This window comes from Piliocolobus tephrosceles, chromosome 6 (assembly GCF_002776525.5).
Source record: "Piliocolobus tephrosceles isolate RC106 chromosome 6, ASM277652v3, whole genome shotgun sequence".
In the NCBI taxonomy this organism is placed as follows: Eukaryota; Metazoa; Chordata; class Mammalia; order Primates; family Cercopithecidae; genus Piliocolobus; species Piliocolobus tephrosceles.
The window spans coordinates 148010908-148032424 of record NC_045439.1 but is presented as its reverse complement, the minus strand read 5'-3'; the positions used below and the strand labels follow the sequence as shown (position 1 = coordinate 148032424).

The following is a 21517-nucleotide window of genomic DNA, read 5'->3' as shown; positions in this document are numbered from 1 at the left end:
GAAAGAAATAAAAATTAGGTATGTAGCATAGAGGAAGAAGACCTAAAAACTAGGAGGATAGCAGATTATTAGAATATTTACTAAGCGAAAGCCAGAAGAAAGATAGTATTTGTGCTTTAGTTCATAGGTGAAATTTGTTGAGGAACGAAACATTGCCCAATATTTTTCTTTATATGGAGAATCTTCCTGGTACATTTTTTGGATGAAGTATAGTTTACTGTGTTCATGATATAAAAACCTTTTTATCTTTGCCTAGATATTCTGATATGCTATTTCTATATCCTATGTCACTGAGCTAACGTGTCTCTCTCAGTAAAAAAGTTCTTCATGTATTGAAATATTTTAGCTAAACTTTATATGGTTTTCATTTCAGGATGACTTTACAGGAATTGAACCCTTGAGTGAGGATGCCATTATCACAGGCTTCAGAAATGTAACAATTTGTCCTAACCCAGAAGACACTTGTGACTTCGCCAGAGCAGCTCGTTTTGTATCCACTCCTTTTCATGAGATAATGTCCTTGAAGGATCTCCCTTCTGATCCTGAGAGACTGTTACAGGAAGAGGATCTAGATGTAAAGACCTCTGAGGACCAGCAGGCAGCTTGTGGCACTATCTACAGTCAGACTCTCAGCATCAAGAAGCTGAGGTGATTGGGAATTTACAGGTTTTACAAACCAAATTGTTTACTCTCTTATTCTGTGTGTGCTTGTCAGTTATAGTAATCAGTTATCAAGTTCTTACTAACTGCCAGGTACTGTGCTAAGTGCTTTACATGAGAGTAGGGCTGCCCCAGATAAAGTGTCAATGGGATTTAGTGATTGATTTGGATGTGAGGGTTAAAAGTAAACTTTGATGGTGAAGAAACTAAGTGGTCCGAGAGGAGTATTGTACCACTGAGGAAACTTTGCAAAGTGTACATGATTGACAAAAAGGAGGCATTTAGTTTTTCTTTAATATTGAGTTTAAAATAGTGGTAAGATAGCTTTTGTTAATTTTATTTATTTATTTATTTACTGAAACAGGGTCTCTGTCCCCCAGGCTGGAGTGCAATGGTGCTATCTTAGCTCACTGCAACCTCCGCCTCCTGGGTTCAAGCGATTCTCCTGCCTCAGCCTCCCAAGTAGCTGGGACTGCAGGCGCGCACCACCATGACTGGCTTATTTTTATATTTTTAGTAGAGACAGGGTTTCACCATGTTGGCCAGGCTAGTCTCAAACTCCTGATGTCAGGTGATCCACCCGCCTCAGCCTCTCAAAGTACTGGGATTACAGGAGTGAGCCTCTGCGCCCGGCCAGCTTATGTGAATTTTAAATAGGCAACTAGAGATGTGTTTTTTTAAAAAGTATCTTTTGATAGAGAGGTGAAAATGAACTATGGAATACATATGAGGGAATGGCTTACAGCCAGGGTCTGAGCCTTGTTTTAGATCAGCTAATTTAAACTAATTCCAGTTTTAGGAATACTTTTTAATTTGCCAATTTTTGCTTTTAAAGCTACATTTTGAGAGACCAGATGCAGTGGCTCACCTCTGTAATCCCAGCACTTTGGGAGACTGAGTGGGACAGATAACTTGAGGCCAGGAGTTGAAGACCAGCCTGGTCAACTAAAAAAAAAAATTTTTTTTGAGCTCTACTCAAAAAAACATTTTTTTTTAAACTTTTTCCCTATAAGCTTTTAAGCACATTTGCTAGGATGTATTCACACTGCATGATTTGGGTTTCTCTTTTCTTTGCCTAATCTTTCCTTATTGAAGAAAAAAAAGTCCAGAGAAAGGATAAAGAGGAAGAAAGTGTCAATGTTAGTCAGTGTTTCTCAATATTATGGAATATAGAGTAGATATTTACTATAGGTAATATCTTTATTTACTATAGGTAAATAAAGCGTAAATCCAGAAATATATGCTGGACATGGCTTGTTCACCAGATTTAGAGGAGGTTACCTAGATTCTGATTTGGGGCAATAATGGACTTGAAAAATGAGATTATTGCTGAGTGCATTGGCTCTTGCCTGTAATCCCAGCACTTTGGGAGGCTAAGGTGGGAGGATCCCTTGAGGCCAGGAGTTTAAGACCAGTCTGGGGAACAAAGTGACGCCTTGTGTCTAATAAAAATAAAAAAAATCAGCTAGGCATGGTAGCACTCACTCAGCTATCATTTCCTGGGCTTAAGTGATTCTCCCACCTCAGCCTCCCAAGTAGTCCCAGAAATTAGCTTTTTTGTTCTACAACCTTTTAGCTACTTGGGAGGCTAAGGTGGGAGGATCACTTGAGCCCAGGAAATCAAGGCTGCAGTGAGTCATGATCACACCACTCCACTCCAGCTTGGGTGACAGAGTAAGATCCTGTCTCAAAAATAAAATGAAAAGTTAAAAAAAAAAAAATGAGACTATCAAATAAATTGATAGCAAATTATAAATTATTTAAACCTAAATTTTATTAAATTGTATTAAAAAATAAAAGTATAACATAAAATTATAAAATTTATATATTAAGGCTAGGTGCAGTGGCTCACGCCTAAAATCCCAGCACTTTAGGAGGATGAGACAGGTGGATCACATGAAGGCAAGAGTTCAAGACCAGCCTGACTAACATGGTGAAACCCTGTCTCTACTAAAAATACAAAAATTAGCTGGGCGTGGTGGCAGGTGCCTGTAATCCCAGCTCCTCAGGAGGCTGAGACAGAATCACTTGAACCTGGGAGGCAGAGGTTGCAGTGAGCCAAGATCGTGCAGTTGCACTCCAACCTGGGTGACAAGAGCAAAACTCTATCTCAAAAAAAAAAAAGTTATACATTAAAAATTTATGAAATTATAACAAAGTTGATATATATTATTCCTTTTTTTTTTTTTTTTTCCGAGACGGCGTCTCACTCTGTCGCCCAGGCTGGAGTGCGGTGGCGCCATCTCGGCTCACTGCAAGCTCTGCCTCCCGGGTTCACTTTCTCCTGCCTCAGCCTTCATAGTAGCTGGGACTACAGGCACCTGCCACCACGCCCGGCTAATTTTTTGTATTTTTAGTAGAGATGGGGTTTCACCGTGTTAGCCAAGATGATCTCGATCTCCTGACCTCATGATCCACCCACCTCGGCCTTCCATAGTGCTGGGATTACAGGCGTGAGCCACTGCGCCCGGCCGCCAATATATATTATTCCTTTAAGAATTAACTTATTTGTGATTCTTTTAGCCCAATTATTGAAGACAGTCGTGAAGCCACACACTCCTCTGGCTTCTCTGGTTCTTCTGCCTCGGTTGCAAGCACCTCCTCCATCAAATGTCTTCAGATTCCTGAGAAACTAGAACTTACTAATGAGACTTCAGGTAGGATCATACATACCACTATATCCATGCCTAGCGAACACTTGTTTATCTCAGCAAACTGAGCTGTATGTTTTTCTTTCCTTCTTTTTTGAGACAGGGTCTCACTCTGTCACCCAGGATGGAGTGCAGTGGCACAATCATAGCTCACTGCAGCCTCAAACTTACTGGGCTCAGGTGATCCTCCTACCTCAGCCTCCCGAGTAGCTGGGACCACAACTGCACCACCACCATGCGCAGCAAATTTTTGTATTTTTTGTAGAGGTGGGGTTTCACCGTGTTGCCCAGGGTGGTCTCAAACTCCTGGCCTCAAAGGATCCTCCCGCCTCGGCCTCCCACTCTCTGGGATTATAGGTGTGAGCCACATGCCCAGCCTAGGTGTTTTTCTTAAAGAAGTTGCCCACCAGGTGCGGTGGCTCACGCCTGTAATCCCAGCACTTTGGAGGCCGAGGCGGGTGGATCACGAGGTCAGGAGATCAAGACCATCCTGGCTAACACAGTGAAACCCCGTTTCTACTAAAAATACAAAAAATTAGTCGGGCATGGTGGCGGGCGCCTGTAGTCCCAGCCACTTGGGAGGCTGAGGCATGAGAATGGCGTGAACCGGGGAGGCGGAGCTTGCAGTGAGCCGAGATGGCGCCACTGCACTCCAGCCTGGGCGACAGAGCGAGACTCCGTCTCAAAAAAGAGAAGTTGCCATAAATTGTGAAATTTCTAGAATAGATTAGTACGAAGTGAACACAGTTTCATAAACACCTGAGACAGGTGAGTGTAGTTAAATTAACAGTGCTGACTGTGTAACCTTGATTTTTTTTTTCTTCTACTCTGTTATAATGTCCAGTTTAAGCATTAGGTTCTTTTTTTGGTGATATATTTTCACCTTTCCCTCCCACTGGCAGAAAACCCTACTCAGTCACCATGGTGTTCACAGTATCGCAGACAGCTACTGAAGTCCCTACCAGAGTTAAGTGCCTCTGCAGAGTTGTGTATAGAAGACAGACCAATGCCTAAGTTGGAAATTGAGAAGGAAATTGAATTAGGTAAGTACCATTGAACGCATGTCCTCTGGTGTATGACAGTATACAAATAAGTGATTATTTGTACTTAAGCTTGATGCTTGAGCAGTGTAAATATTCCTAGACTGTAGTTTTTAAAAAAGCAATATAGAGGATGACACATCAGTAACTTCATGTCTTAATAATAGGAATTATGTCTTCTTCTCTTACAATTTTTAACAAATTATTTTTAAAAGTATTCTAGATACTACTAACTGGCAAATATACCAGTGCCTCTGTTCCTTAAACCAGGAGGTAAAAGCTAGAGGGCTGTATATGTTCACAGTGATTTTTAAATGGAATCAAACTTTATCAACAGGTAATGAGGATTACTGCATTAAACGAGAATACCTAATATGTGAAGATTACAAGTTATTCTGGGTGGCACCAAGAAACTCTGCAGAATTAACCATAATAAAGGTGGGACTGATTCTTTGTAATTTCAGTTACTTTGTAAATAATATGGATTGAAGCAATAACTGTCCTCATGGTACCATCACATCTTTCTAATAATCTCTCTCAATATGTCCAAATATATTAAGTATCCTTTCAGTTTCATTTTTTTGAGGAAATCTCTGCTGATAGTTTCTGGCCTGCTCCAATCTGGACAAGTTATACATTAACTTTGACACAATCACCACCCACAGTCACCTTGGAATTTCCATTTATTATCATCCTAGGTATTCACATTACCTTTTGCTTATACTGGATACCTAGTTTCTTTTTATCCTTTTCTTTTCTTTTTTTTTTTTTTTTTTAAGTACAGGGTCTCTCTCTGTCATCCAGGCTGGAGTGCAGTGGCATGATCACAGCTCACTGCAGCCTCAACCTCTTGAGCTCAAGCAATCCTCCCACCTCAGCCTCTGGAATAGCTGGGACTGTAGATGCACGCCACCACTCCCAGCTAATTATTTTTTGTAGAGACGAGGGCCTCCCTGTGTTGCCTAGGCTGGTCTTGAATTCATGACTCAATCAATCCTCCCACCTTGACCTCCCAAAGAACTGGATTACAGGCATCTAACTTTGCTTTTGAATTTTTTTGCCATTCTGAGTCTCAAAGCTTTGTAAAGTTATTTTTCCCTCTTTCTGGATCCTTATAGGATCTTATTCTTGTCCCCACTATTCTGAAATGTCACAATTACATGCCTTTTCATAAGTTTGTTGTCACTTATGTGTTAGATACTCAATGGCCATTTCAATCTGTCAATTCCCTCAGATCTGAGAAATTTTCTTCATTGGAAAAATTATTTTTTCCCCTCAGTTTCCTCTGTTCTCTTATTCTCTAATTCCTTTTATTAGAGGTGCATATGGCATCTTTTGGACAGAACCTCTAAAAATTTAACTTTTTTTCTCCTATGTTTTCTCTTTTTCTTTTTACTTTCTGTGTATTTTATCAGCTTAATATTTTTGGTCTTTTTACTAGGTTTTTATTTCTATATTTAATTTTCAAGAGCTCTTTTTTTATTCTCAGAATTTTCTTTGTAGCATTCTATTCTTTATTTCAAAGAGAATATTCCTTATCTTTCTGAAGATACTAATGATACTTTAACATTTTTTTCTCCCTTTGTCATCTGTTTCTTCTTGGTTTTTTTTTTTTTTTTTTTTTTTTGTCTGTTTTGATCTCTTTCACACTACAGGCTTTCTTCAAGTCTCTGACTCTCTATTCATATTTAAGTATGGGACACTGAAAGCTAATTGAAAGTAGTTATGTATATGGAAAGACCTTGACAGCTGTGGACCTCAACGTAGGATGATCTAGCTTGGCCATTTTATTGGAAAACCCTCCAATATTTAGATCTTTTCTCTTGAGCTGATCAGAGAAGTCTTCTCCCTCAGAGAAGACTTCTGATTTTCTGCCTGGAGCATATAAGCCTGGCTTCTAGCTTTCTGAAAGCTGAGTAAGGAAATTGGTCTGAAGCATGGAAGGGCAGGGAGGTACATCTTAACATCTTAACCGCTGCATATATAACATCCGATATATACACTTTTCCCTGTTTTCCATGTTATTTCTACGCCCCTCAGTGGTGCCTAGTGCTCTGTAGTCCAGAGCCCTTCTGTTTTATACTCACTAGGTAATAAACTTCTGGTCTTCGAGAATAGGGGAGAGGTAGTTGTTGGGCTGGGCTATGGGAGCAGAGGAGGGAAGCTGGGGTCTACCTTCCTTTTTTTTTGAGACGGACTTGCTCTTGTCACCCAGACTGGAGTGCAATGGCACGATCTTGACTCACTGCAGCCTCTGCCTCCCAGGGTCAAGCAATTCTCCTGCCTCGGCCTCCCGCGTAGCTGGGATTACAGGCACCCGCCACCAAAAACCCAGCTAATTTTTGTATTTTTAGTAGAGACAGGGTTTCATCATGTTGGTCAGGCTGGTCTTGAACTCCTGATGTCAGGTGATCCACATGCCTCGGCCACCCAGAGTGCTGGGATTACAGGCATGAGCCACTGCACTAGGCCTACCTTCCTCTTAAATGGGATTCAATCACTCCTGTCTTAGCTCCACCCTCAGCCTCACTTCCATGGGTAATTGGTGCTGGCAGTTATATACTATAGGGAAATAGCCTTGTAGTGTAAATGTAGCTCAGCTTTCTCCTCTGCCAAAATCAGTTTTTATTCTAACTGGATTGTTACCTCCTCTTCTCTTTCCAGCTTATTCTCTTTCCAGAATTTATTGCTATTGTGTCTTTTATAGTAGATTTATGCTTTTAAAAATAACTCTTTATTATTTCTCTATCAGAAGGGCTGGAAGGAATGTGTTTCAACCTGTCAGCCATAACCATATACTTAATTGAATTTAATTTTTAAAATAAAATATCTTACAGGTAGCTTCTCAACCTGTCCCATGGGACTTTTATATCACCCTCAAGTTAAAGGAACGTTTAAATGAGGCCTTTGATCATTTGTGCAGCTGTTATCAATATCAAGATGGCTGTATTGTTTGGCACCAATATATAAACTGCTTCACCCTTCAGGTTTGTAATACTAAAAACATAATTTAAAGTCCTCAAGTAGAGAGATTTGTGCTCCATTTCTCATAGGAATTTAGTACAAAATCTATCAATCTTCTAGAAATAGACCAATTCAATTATAAGTTAAAAGCACTGATCATTTTCTCAAGTTATTTTGACCAAAGATCTCTTTGGTTTTTTTTTTTAACTTTTTTGGTCAGTTGTCAAGCATAAATAAAAGTAGAATTGTACAATGAACTCCCATGAACTAGTGATTTATGATAATCTTAGCTCATGGCCACTCTTCTTTTAGCTATGCTACCCCCACTGGATAATTTTTTAAACCCAGACACAATATGTCATTTTACTCTTTGGTTTCTTCTTAAGAAGGTTTGCTACAGATTTTGATGATAATATAAATTCTCAAAAACGGTTGGAATGAGGATATTTTAAAACATTTATTAAGTACCTATTTTGGGCCAAGCTCACTCTTGATGCCATTCATCATTATGTCATTAAATCCTTACAAACAATCTTATGGGAGATTGCAGTATTATTAAAACTGGGACATAGACTCAGTCTACAGAGGTGCCTGTGTTCCAGTAGAGAACAAGGAAGACTACAAACCATCAGTTACCAAGGTATTGAGTATAACTACAATCTGCCAAACTTGAGAAATAGTGAGTTTTCTGTCCTTCAATTTCCAGGATCTTCTCCAACACAGTGAATATATTACCCATGAAATAGCAGTGTTGATTATTTATAACCTTTTGACAATAGTGGAGAAGCTACACAAAGCAGAAATAGTCCATGGTGACTTGAGTCCAAGGAGTCTGATTCTCAGAAACAGGTTGGTCCTTTTCATTGTTATAATTCTATCAGCTTTCTCTTAAAACATGGATAGTTGCCACTTTTTTTTTTTTCTTTTTTGAGGCGAGGGTCTCACTCTGTCACCTAGGTTGGAGTACAGTGGCATGATCTCGGCTCACTGCAGCCTCCGCCTCCCAGGTTCAAACGATTCTCCCATCTTAACCTTGCTAGTAGCTGGGACCACAGGCGGGCACCACCACGCGTGGCTAAGTTTTTGTATTTTTCGGTAGAGATGAGGTTTTGCCATGTTGCCCAGGCTGGTCTCAAACTCCTGACCTCAAGTGATCTGCCCACCTCAGCCTCCCGAAGTGCTGGGATTATAGGCGTGAGCCACTGCATCCGGCCAAGTTGCCAGTTATTGAAGCATTTTGATAAATGCCATATGGAGGAACACATTATGTTAAGAGAATATTTACCTAAAAGTAAAAAATCATTGAGAATAGTTTAGAATAATTCAAAGAAATAAACACATTGAGGAAATAGACTAAATCAGATAAAATAATCAGTATTGTGATGATGTACATCAAGACAAGATATAAAATATGAATTTTTTTTTTTTTTTTTTGAGACGGAGTCTCGCTCTGTGGCCCAGGCTGGAGTGCAGTGGCCGGATCTCAGCTCACTGGAAGCTCCACCTCCCGGGTTTATGCCATTCTCCTGCCTGGGACTACAGGCGCCCGCTACCTCGCCCAGCTAGTTTTTTGTATTTTTTTTTAGTAGAGACGGGGTTTCACCATGTTAGCCAGGCTGGTCTCGATCTCCTGACCTCGTGATCCGCCCGTCTCGGCCTCCCAAAGTGCTGGGATTACAGGCTTGAGCCACCGCGCCCGGCCAAAATATGAATATTTTGAGGAATATAAAGTGGATTGTTTAGTCATTCTTTGAGTGGGACCCGTGCCAATCTAGCGAGGATGCCAGCAAAATCAAGGCACTGCTCAGTTTCATAGACCAAAGCTTAAGTCAGGCCTAACTGACATGTTAGCCAAGAGAAGTGGGTAAAACCAGAGTTCAAATACAAACTATGCCAAGGAGTGGGGCTTAGTGTTCAAATTAAACCCAGTGTGTCCATCAGGTTCAAGGGGTGAGCACAGAGCAGGAAATAATAAATGAATACTAAGAACTGAGAAAATATAGATCACATTCAGGCATTAATTAGGCAAAACAGTTCAACATTTTTGCTTTGTGAAAAGGACTAGGGGGCTACTACGTTCTTTTAGTGATCATTGGTGTTATAGTATTTGAGTAAAAGCAACCTGGTTTAAAGATGCTTTGCCCAACCACATGTCTTGGGTGAGGTGTTAACTTTGTTTCTGAGACCACTGGTATATACTAATAGCTGGACTTATTCTTTACATTTCTTCTGACTACTTAAGCTATAAGAAGAGATTGAATTAGACTCTAAATTATAGTTAACATGGAAATTAAAACAACCCTCAATGTGTTCCTGTGATTGTAACCAAAAGAACTAGAGAATCCCACCTTCTCCACTGAGATAGCAGAGTCAAAGTCTTTCCCAGACATAATGTAGCAGCATTTCTCATCCAGGGCACCATAGTATTTTGGATGAGACAATTCTTTGTGCAGGTATGTTCCAAGCAATGCAGGATGTTTTATATTCCTATTCCCCCCACCCACCCAATTAAGTGCAGGTAACAATCCCCTAAGCCGTTGTGACCACCAAAAATCCCCCAAAATTTCCAAATATGAGAACCCCTGGTATATTTTCAGTCTACTTAACAACATTAAAATGACAGTGCTGAAATTCCCAGGGCTATGGAAATTGGAAGCAGAGGTATTTTCTAAGCCTTTTAGAATTAGGCATTTGTGGTCTATGGAGTATGATAACCCTTCTCTCAGCCACCAGAGGCTCTAGGAAAGTACATAGTATTAAAGAGGCATTGCTTTTTACTTTATCACTGCTTATCAAATTTAATCAGAAATTTCACCTAGATTCATAAGGAATTTAAAGCTAGAAAGGGGCCGAGCACAGTGGCTCATGCCTGTAATCCCAGCACTTTTGGAGGCCGAGGCAGGCAGATCACCTGAGGTCAGACCAGCCTGAACAACATGGAGAAACCCCATCTCTACTAAAAATACAAAATTAGCCAGATGTGGTGGTGCATACCTGTAATCCCAGCTACTTGGGAGGCTGAGGCAGGAGAATTGCTTGAACCCAGGAGGCAGAGATTGCAGTGAGCCGAGATCGTACCATTGCACTCCAGCTTGGGCAACAAGAGCAAAACTCCGTCTCAAAAAAAAAAGCCAGAGGCCGGGAGTGGTGGCTCACGCCTGTAATCCCAGCACTTTGGGAGGCTGAGGCGGGCAGATCATGAGGTCAGGAGATCGAGACATCCTGGCTAACAAGGTGAAACCCCGTCTCTACTAAAAATACAAAACGTTAGCCAGGCCTGGTGGCAGGTGCCTATAGTCCCAGCTACTCAGGAGGCTGAGGCAGGGGAATGGCGTGAACCCAGGAGATGGAGCTTGCAGTGAGCCGAGATCGCACCACTGCCCTCCAGCCTGGGCGACAGAGCAAGACTCCATCTCAAAACAAAACAACAAAAGCCAGAAAGGGCTGGATGTGGTGGTTCACATCTGCAGTACCAGCACTTTGGGAGGCAAAGGCAGGAGGATCTCTTGAGGCCAGGGGTTCAAGACCAGCCTGGTCAACATAGCAAGACCCCATCTCTACAAAAATAAAAGCCAGAAAGAACCTTTTGAAATTGCTTAGTTAATTGCTTACTTTAGTTTCTACATATTTTTTGTGAGGAAAATGAGATCCAAAAAAATGGAATATCCTACCCAAAGTAATAGTGAGTTAGTAGCTGATTAGAGGACTAGGACACCTTCGTGCATGCTTCTTTTTATTAATCTATGAAACATTTTTTTCCTATGCCTCCAAATTTATATAAATATTTTACAATTACACTGGGCATGGTGTCTCACATCTGTAATGCCAGCACCTTGGGAGACCAAGGCAGAGGCTCACTTGAGCCTAGGCGTTCAAGACCAGCCTGGGCAATATAATGAGACCTCATCTCTACAAAAAAATTAAGAAATTAGCCAGGCGTGGTGGCACACACCTGTAGTCCCAGCTACTTAGAAGGCTGAGATGGGAGGATCGCTTGAACCCAGGAGGCAGAGACTGCAGTGAGCTGAGATCGCACCACTGTACTCCAGCCTCAGTGACAGAGTGAGAGCTTGTCTAAGAAACCAAACAAAACACACACATGCACACACATGTTATATATATATATAAAACACACATATATTTTTTTATATATCAGAATCCACAGTCCCTATGATTGTAACTATATATATATATATATTTTTTTTTTAATTATAGTATAGTTTAATGGTGGCCAAAAAAGGTTGGATCTTGTGCCAAGGGAAAATGGGAGCAATTGTCAATTTTAAAGTAAAATACATAGATCATTCTGTGCTGTGGAGGTACGTAATTGGAGTAGTTAAAGCCTGTATTTAGGAATATTGCACCAATATCAGGAGTTTGAGGGAACTAATTGAGAAAAACAGAGACAAAAGGAACACATGAAAACCCACTCATTTCATTTATAAACAGTTCCTATGTCTCCATGGAGAATAGCGTTATTAGGATAAGTAAACCCAAGGAAAACAAAATTAATTGATAATTAATTAGTATTATAAAGGTTTTTTTAAGTAAATAAGAACTGGAATTAAGAATAAGAGCAAGATAAAATATGGTGTTTTACAATATAGGTAGGACTTTATAAAACAGACTTGCATTGTTTTCCATTAAACTCTGGAAGGAAGAATCTGAACAATACCTGGAAAGCCTATCTGGAATAGTAAACAAGAAAGGCTATGACACCTATAAAATTTTGATTTCCTCCATCATAATTCCTGTCAGTGTATAAATCATTGCAATTGTATGTGTTAATGTGTACAGTACAGGGAAGAAGCCTGTGCTCTGCTTCCATACTTACTTTATATAATATGGAAGCTTGATAAATGTTTAATGGTGGCCATGCATGGTGATTGAAATATACTTTGTGTCACCAAACTGGTAACATTCCTTCCTCATTGGGTGGACACTGCCACTACTGTGAGTCTTACAGGTGCATTTTCAAAATTAACCACTGGAGGGAGTTGTCGGCATAGCTAAGATGTACTCAAGGTACTTTTTTTTTTTTTAAAGACCAGCTATGCAGCTTCTTTCATGGCCTATTTTTATTATCTCCTTCTCTTAAATCTGGACTCAGAATCCACGATCCCTATGATTGTGATGAGAACAATCAAGCTTTGAAGATAGTGGACTTTTCCTACAGTGTTGACCTTAGGGTACAGCTAGATGTTTTTACCCTCAGCGGCTTTCGGACTGTACAGATCCTGGAAGGACAAAAGATCCTGGCTAATTGTTCTTCTCCCTACCAGGTAAGTGTAAAACAAGCCTGAGCAAATATGGAGAGGGTTTCTTAATCTCTTTATTATCTAGATAAGCTATAAAAGCTAGTGTTTACTGATATTGACTCTCCCAGAATAGATGACCTAGTTTTCAAATATCACCAAGTCAAGTAAAATGTAACATTTTTGTGTTACAGCATTGAAGAATATACACATACACGTGCAAACACATGACTAACGGTCACCAAGTGCCAGGGCCATTGCTACTGCCTACCACCCATGTAATCTTTTATAAGTCATTTTCTGTGATCTTCTCTGTAAAAAAGGGATAACAGTCTCTGCTGTGTGTTTATCAGAATTGTTGTGAGGAGTAAATGAAGTAATGTATATAAAACGAACATTAGCACAAACGTAAGTCTTTTGTATGGTGGCGTTACATGCAGAAATTCCTTCTAACTTAGCTTTAGACATAAGACATTTGCTGATTGAATATGTAGCACAAACCTGAACTAATCATGTGGACCCCATTTAGATCACAGTTGGAGTTCATGCAAACTCAGTAGGTCTACAGATTTGAATGTGATAGTCCAAATATTTCATCTTTTGTTCTTAAGGAGAACTCCTAGAGTTGGCTCTATTGATCATTTCTTTGGAGAGCTTCTCCCTTTACTGTAAGGGTGAGGAACAGTCTACTAAAATGTATGTCATAAAATAAACTTAGTTAAGCACTGTAATACCTTTCAACTTCCTACCGAAATAAGCTGCCATGGTAGAGGCAGAGAATTATTTTAGCTGATGGTGCTTTTTGTGATTTCAGGTAGACCTGTTTGGTATAGCAGATTTAGCACATTTACTATTGTTCAAGGAACACCTACAGGTCTTCTGGGATGGGTCCTTCTGGAAACTTAGCCAAAATATTTCTGAGTAAGTATTGATGAATTTCAGGGTCTCTGCCCATCCCTGTAATTTTCTGTTTCTCTTGGGTGCTATCTCTGCTTTGGCAGCCTTAGTTTTTTTAATCCAAATGCCATGATTCCAGTAGTTTCAGCGAGTTTTCATTAGAGCATCAGCAGAGCGTCTAGTGCAGGATAAAGGAACTGCTCATTAAAAATAAGATTCAAAACTATTCAGACTTCAGGACCTCATTCTGAATGTAGCTGTATCTTCCAGACTACAGCTATAGTATGGAAGCTTCCCTGTTTAGATATGTGAAAATAAACATTTCATGAGAATAATTTTCTAACCAATTGGTGTTAGCCTTTAATTCCTATTTATTTATTTATTTATTTATTTATTTATTTATTGAGGTAGAGTCTCGCTGTGTCGCCCAGGCTGGAGTGCAGTGGCACAATCTCAGCTCACTGCAACCTCTGCCTCCCAGGTTCAAGCGATTCTCCTGCCTCAGCCTCCTGTGTAGCTGGGATTACAGGCGTGCGCCACCATGCCTGGCTAATTTTTGTATTTTTAGTAGAGATGGGGTTTCATCATGTTGGCCAGGATGGTCTCGAACTCCTGACCTCGTGATCCACCCGCTTCAGCCTCCCAAAGTGCTAGGATTACAGATGTGAGCCACTGTGCCTGGCCTAAATTCCTTTTTAATAACGATTATTACCAAAAGTTAATAAGCATCTCTTGAAAAGACTTACATTTCTAAACTATATGCTAATTTTAGGCTATTATTTATTTAATAAGTGGATAGAACCAAACCAGATAACTGAATCTCCTGGTGAAGAAGTAAATGGTCTCTTAATAAGCGCTGCTTGGTCTCAGAACCTTAGTACCCTCAAGCCTGCTCATAATTATTAAGTCAGCCGAGCATGGTGGCTCACACCTGTAATTCCAGCACTTTGGGAGGCTGAGGCAGATCACCTGAGGTCAGGAGTTTGAGAGCAGCCTGGGCAACATGGTGAAACCCCGTCTCTACTCAAAATACAAGAAAATTAGCTGGGTGTGGTGGCCCATCCCTGTAATCTTAGCTACTTGGGAAGCTCAGGCACAAGAATCACTTGACCCTGAGAACCCGGGAGGCAGAGGTTGCAGTGAGCTGAGATCGTGCCACTGCACTCCAGCCTGGTCAACAGAGTGAGATCTCTGTCTAAAAAAAAAAACAAAAACAAACAACTTAATTATCTATGTTCCATTTTAGCTTAGCTTAGCAAATAAGTTCCCAGCATAAGTTTGCTAGTCTGTCACCTACTGTTATATTCTTTGGTTAAAAAAAAAAAATCCGTGTTGAAGATTTAATGCCCCTTCTCTATTTTCCTCTTTGAATAATTGAATTGTAGTTTTCTCTTTATTTAATTCAGAATTTGGCCAGTGTTATCTCTTACATGTACTTTTTAAAATAGGCGTGAAATACAATGTAAGACATATAAGATGGATATAGGCATGTCCACTTGGCTATGGTCCAGACAGGTCTGGCTAACACGAGCAGAAACAAGTAGGGTCAGTTGGGGTTTCCTAACAGCCCTGCCTTATCTAATAAGGGAAGTTTCTCTGATCAAAAGAAAATAATAATAAGCAAAGGTACAAACATATTAAGCAGTAGTTACTTTAGTCAAGCTTACAATTCTCAGAGAATTGTAAAGATGATCCACTACTTGGGTGGGAGAAAGGAGCTGTAGCCTTTTTGATGACCTAGACTCTAGGAAAATTGGAAAAAATAAAATTCCTTTTTCTTCTATTTGTAGAAGAAAAGTGCTATGCCTTAGTACACAGAGGAAATTTATAGATTTAGATGAGAGAACTTCTTTCCCTTTATGTGCATTGTATCTTGGCTTTTCCCACTATGGTAGCCCTTTTTTGTAGTTCTTCCCTGGGCTTTCAAAGGACTATTTGAATGATCTCTAACCCTAGAGTTCTAGGTATTCCCTTACACCATTTTGGTACCACTGAGTGGCATAAATGTACCACTGAGTTAAACTAAAAGGAATTATAATTTTCATATGCCTAATCTTGATGGAAATGGTTTTATGTATTTTTAGGCTAAAAGATGGTGAATTGTGGAATAAATTCTTTGTGCGGATTCTGAATGCCAATGATGAGGCCACAGTGTCTGTTCTGAGGGAGCTTGCAGCAGAAATGAATGGGGTTTTTGACACTACATTCCAAAGTCACCTGAACAAAGCCTTATGGAAGGTAGGGAAGTTAACTAGTCCTGGGGCTTTGCTCTTTCAGTGAGCTAAGCAGTCAAGTCTCACAGATTCCTGCCTCAGAGCAATGGTTGTATTGTGGAACACTGAAACTGTATATGCTGTAATTTAATTTAGGACACATTTAGATGCACTACCATTGCTTTTCTGCTTTTTGGTAGAGGTATATTTCCAAGTAACTGACATTTTTTACACAGTGATATGCTTACTCACGGCCTTGTCTAACTTTTAAGAAGAACTATTTTATTCTAAACAGGCTCATTACAAATGGTTACCTTGTTATTTAACCCATTTGTCTCTACTTTTCCCTGTACTTTTTTCATTTGTAATTTGTAAAACGTTCTCTTACGATCACCATGTATTTTGTAAATAATAAAATAGTATCTGTTAAATTTGTGCTTCTAACATGTCATGTAGTTTTTGCAAACTAAAATAACAAATGGCTTAATTTTGCAGAGAGGGTCTATTTTGCCATGGAAATTTATATATCCTAGACTTAGAATTGTTGCAATAGGGTTGTGATGAGACAGAATAGCCAACTACTTCTTTAGGTGGATCTGACCTTCAAATAAGTGGTCTAGACTGAAAAGTAGGTAAGATGATATGCATAAGACCAAATTTCCTTCAATTTCAAGTGGCATGATTGTATATGTGGCTTATGTTTTAATGTTTTCACTTTTTTGGAGACAGGGTGTCCTCTGTTGCCCAGGCTATCACCTTGCCTTTCCAGACTCTGGCAATTTTCCTACCTCAGCCTTCCAAGTAGTTGGGAGCACAGGCTCACACCACCACATCTGGCTAATTTTTTGTACTTTTGTAGAGATGGGGTTTCACCACATTGCCCAGGCTGGTCTCGAACTCCCGGGCTCAAGTGATCTGCCCACCTCGGCCTCCCAAAGTGCTGAGATTAGAGACGTGAGCCACCATGCCCAGCCCTAATGCTTTCACTTTTATCCACCAAGCCCCTTGGTCTATTTATATGATCTAGTGGCGCTGCTACTGGGTCTCTTGATTAGGAATCTGACTGTTAGAAAATAAAAGCAAATGTGTTAAACAGGGTTTAGCAACCTTTCAGAAATGGAAAAATCACCATTCTATTACATGCAGAATGACTTGGAGAGGGCAAGGGTCAGTGAAAGAATAAAAGGAAATTTTGTTTGAAAGATTTGACGAAGCAGGAGGTCAGAATAAAATGATAACTTTGAAGTATGAAATAGTTTGGAAGAGAATAGGCCTAGATAAAGTACTGGACTCCCAAAAGGAAGCATGAATTACACCTGGCCTCAGGGATAGGGAAGAAAATTGGTAGAAAAAGGCAATGAAAATTATCCAACTATCAGCTGGGCACCGTGACTCATGCCTGTAATCCTAGCACTTTGGGAGGCCAAGGAGGGAGATTCACATGAGGCCAGGAGTTTGAGAGCTGCCTGGGTGACAAAGTGAGCCCCATCTCTACAAAAAATAAAAATAAATATAAATTAGTTGGATGCGGTCGCACATGCCTGTATTCCTAGCTACTTGGGAAACTGAGGTGAAAAGATTGCTTGAGCCTGGGAGTTCAAGGTTTAGTGAGTATGATTGCGCCATTGCACTCTTGCTCTGGGCGACAGAACAAGACCCTGCCTCTAACAAAAAAAGGAAAGAAAATTATCTAATAATTTCGTATCTAAATATGAAAATTATCTAATGTTCCTCCATGCTAGTGCCTTATTTTTTTTTTACTTTAATTGTCACTGTTACTGCTCTAAGATTGCTGGAAAGCAAAAAATCCTATGTATGTCTCAACTAAAAATATTTAAGCATATATAGTTGAAGCATTGCAATATGACTTGGATCCGAAAGATAATCAACTTAGAAATATTTGCTCTTAACCAAAATACAGCTCTCCAAACATTCTCACATTTGCTTCCCATACTGATGATGTAAAATGATATATCTGTATCTTTTACATAATCAAGCCCCTCTCCTCTCTGCTCTCCTCATTTCTCAGTTCACTGTGTTGACACATGAAGTTATTACTTTGAGACTGGACAGTAAATTTAGATTTATTCTTAATATAGGCTTAGCTACTATCTAGTGAATTCTTTAGCAACCTTGACAGCAGGGTGCTGTGTAAGTAAAGCTTTGTTTCTGAAAGTAGGCTGTGAGGAAAGGGAGGAGAATCTGAGGAAGCTACTTTGTTAGAGAACTTGCATCTGTTTTGCCAACCCTCCTTGCATTCCAATCTCCTCCAACCCTAGCCCTTCTTTGTAGAGAGGAGAAAAGGCACCTGACCAATTAGGACTTACAATGTCTTAGGTTTTCTGTTTGCCTAAGCATAAAACCACAAACTGAGATCCTTTCCATTTCCCTTGTATTTTATGCTTATTTGTCTTGGAAGAAGGAAGCATTTCCTTTTTGGCAGAAGTTTCAGATGGTTCTTATTTCTTGTCTCACTAAGGCAGTAATAGTGTAGTGATGGACCTGGTTAGGTAGTGAGGGACAGCTGAAAAGGCAGGCGTTTTACTTTTGTTTGAAAAGAGACCACGTAACATATAGCATCTCACCATTCACACAGTGTTTGTACACCCACCAATAGTGCTCTAACTGATGCCAAACCTGAACCTGGAAATAAAAAGATTTTCCTGGAGCAGTAGCATTTCAGACTATTGGTTGAGCTTACTATCTCAAGGTAGATAAGAAAGCCTTTGAGAAGGTTAGCACAAGGTTGTTTGAAATAACTCATTGGTGTCTTTAAGCTGAAGCCTTTAAGCAAAGACAGCAAAGAAGTGCTTTTCTGTTGCATCTGAAAATGAGAAAGTCTTCCAACTGCACCAGTTCTTTCTAATGTGCCAAAATTAGCTTCTAATTTGGCTCCTAAAATTAAGGTTTCCCTAGTGAGGAAAATGCATTTAAAAAAATTTTTTTTGTGGCCGGGTGCGGTGGCTCAAGCCTGTAATCCCAGCACTTTGGGAGGCCAAGGCAGGCGGATCACGAGGTCAGGAGATTGAGACCATCCTGGCTAACACGGTGAAACCCCGTCTCTACTAAAAATGCAAAAAATTACCTGGGCGTGGTGGCGGGCACCTGTAGTCCCAGCTACTTGGGAGGCTGAGGCAGGAGAATGGCATGAACCCAGGAGGCGGGGCTTGCAGTGAGCCGAGATCGCCCCACTGCACTCCAGCCTGGGCGACTGAGCGAGACTCTGTCTCAAAAAAAAAAAATTTTTTTTTGTAATATGGCAAACTTCTACCTTAACGGGGTCCTTGGTTCTACCAGAGACATAAGAAGCTATGAATATTTAATAGGACAAAGATGGCATTTTAAGTCAGTATGTGAAAAGATTATTTAATAACTGGTGTTAAAACTGTGGATTAGGCTGAGTGTGGTGGCTCACACCTGTAATCCCAACACTTTGGGAGGCCGAGGCGGGCGGATCACCTGAGGTCAGGAGTTGGTGACCAGCCTGGCCAACATGGTGGAACCCCATCTCTACTAAAAATACAAAATTAGCCATGTGTGGTGTCGCGTGCCTATAATCCCAGCTACTTGAGAGGCTGAGGCAGGAGAATTGCTTGAACCCAGGAGGTGGAGGTTGCAGTTAGCCAATATCATGCCATTGTACTCCAGCCTAGGCAACAAGAGTGAAACTGTCTCAAAAAAAAGAAAGAAAGAAAGGAAACCCACAATGGAGTAAAGCTTGAACTCTATCCCCAGTGCCACTACTAGTTCATATAGCACCTTTGTGCAAATTAGAAAAGGCCCCTTCCTCTCGTGGATTCAGTACCTCCCAATGCACCATAGCTTGACTGAATTTCAGTCCCCACTTATGCCCTCAGCCTGGTACCTTTGTGCAGCAAATACACTGTGCAGTCTTATGCATTGATCTTGCCTGTTTCACTGCTTATCCCTAAAATAATTTTGGAGAAATCAGAAATTTTAATCAAAATTCAATGTAATAGATGGTTTTGCAGTCTTTTGCCTGTGTGACATAAAAGCAAGATATAAACAAGAAGATTGCTATTACTATAGTTGATAAAAAAAATTAAATATAGCATGGCCACCTATCCTCCCCTCCAAAAAAATTAAAACACCATAAATTCAAACTAGGAACATTTACTGGCAACAAATATTTACATCTTTTTTTTGCCTTGACCCAGGGATCTTGCTCTGTCGCTCAGGCTGCAATGCAGTGGTGAAATCAATCTCCTGATTTTGAGCCTCCCAAGTAGCTGGGAGTGTCGGTGCACACCACCACACCTTGCTAATTTTTTTAATCTTTAGTAGAGACAAAGTCTCGCTGTGTTGTCCAGGCTTGCATCGACTTTCATCTGGTCTCATGACTCATCTCTATTGTTCGTACCCACCTCCAGCCAAATCAGAACCCTCCAAAGACTTTACCATGGCCTTTAAGACCCTACCCTATCTGACCCCACTCTTTCTCTGACCTCCTCCCCGACTCCCCTCTTCCTCACACACACTGCTGTAGTCAGCCTCCTTGCTGCTTCTCAAATGTGCCAACTAATTTCCCTCTCCCTCTCTTTAAAGCCTTTTGGCTTTAAAGGCCAGATGTTTTTTGGCAGAAAAAACATTTCTGCCTGAAAGTTTTTTCCTTGATCTTCAGGTAAATTACTCCCTTTCTTCCTTTCAGGTAGGTGTCTTCTCAAATCTCCACTCTGTCAGAGAGGCTGTCCCTGACCATTCTGTACCCTATACAGAATAGCATCCCATCCCACATACACTGCTATCACTTTCTATCCCTTTTTACCCTCCTTTATTTTTTTTCTATAGCACCTGTCACCGCCTCGTGCGTGTGTCTGTGTTGTGTGTGTGCGTGTATACATACACTTTTTTTTCTTTATCTTTCTACTAGAATTTGAACTCCTTAAGGGCAGGGATTTTCTTTGTTTCCTGTTTGACTGCACAGTCTAGAACAGTACCTGAACGAATAAAACTGTTTTACCTAAAGTACAAAAAACTCTTAAAAATAAAAAATTGAAAACCAAAAGAAACTGGCAAAGGACATGAACAATCCACTAAAACATTTTAATGGCTCATATACATGAGATGTTCATTCCTAACTAAATAAAATGCAAAATATGAGAAATTGTCATTCACTCTAAATGGCTGAAAATTGCATTTGTAAGGATGATAAGAAACAGGCACTCATATATTATTAATTGGGATGCAAATTGGTACATTATTAGAAGTTGATTTGGCAAAATTCACTTCAGTATTCCCTTTAGCTGAGAAATTTTTCTGAGAATTTATCTCACAAAAGCATTGACACAGGAGCTCAGAGAAAGCACTGTTTCTAACACTTGTCCTGTCCGCTTCCAACACTCGACAGTCCCCAGAGGGATAATCCACGTGACAGACCCCAGGAAGGTAGTCCTGGCACTAGTGCAGAGGCACTGGCACACCATCTCTGCAGGCTTCAGGGTGCCTCGCCATTGGCAGGGAACGCCCTTTCAATTTGCCATGAGCCCTTGTAGATGGCAGAACCTGAGCTAGGCAGACATTTTCAGCCTACGTAGGGAAAAAAGCTGTGGGGAAAAGGTGATTGCCTTTCGTGGGGAGAGTGTATGGGAGTGGAGAGAGGAAAGAATGAAGGCTCTTACTTTTCAATTTGTACATTTATAAGCATTTTGAATTTTCGGACCACATACATGAATCACTTTTTAAAAAAATGTACTGGGTTAATCTAGGCTAAGAAATTATAGGCCGTGTTTTCGTCATCTTTTCCCTCCTCTATGTTATAAAAAATAAGCCTTGTTAAATGTTCATTTTTTTAAAAAACCTTTGACATTGGAAAGCTT

General features: G+C 40.3%; 1 protein-coding gene across 1 annotated transcript in view; it reads left to right on the top strand.

The window, feature by feature from the left end:
- BUB1B (BUB1 mitotic checkpoint serine/threonine kinase B) overlaps window positions 1–16111 on the top strand; it is a 61862-nt gene extending 45751 nt beyond the window's left edge. Inside the window, exons 15-23 of the mRNA XM_023189401.1 lie at window positions 374–648; window positions 3184–3317; window positions 4214–4354; window positions 4689–4789; window positions 7189–7338; window positions 8022–8164; window positions 12426–12597; window positions 13385–13491; window positions 15552–16111. Of these exons, the coding sequence (XP_023045169.1) occupies window positions 374–648; window positions 3184–3317; window positions 4214–4354; window positions 4689–4789; window positions 7189–7338; window positions 8022–8164; window positions 12426–12597; window positions 13385–13491; window positions 15552–15747 (1419 nt within the window). The 3' untranslated portion in view covers window positions 15748–16111. The remainder of the gene's footprint in view (window positions 1–373; window positions 649–3183; window positions 3318–4213; window positions 4355–4688; window positions 4790–7188; window positions 7339–8021; window positions 8165–12425; window positions 12598–13384; window positions 13492–15551) is intronic.
- Window positions 16112–21517: the final 5406 nt, after the last annotated feature.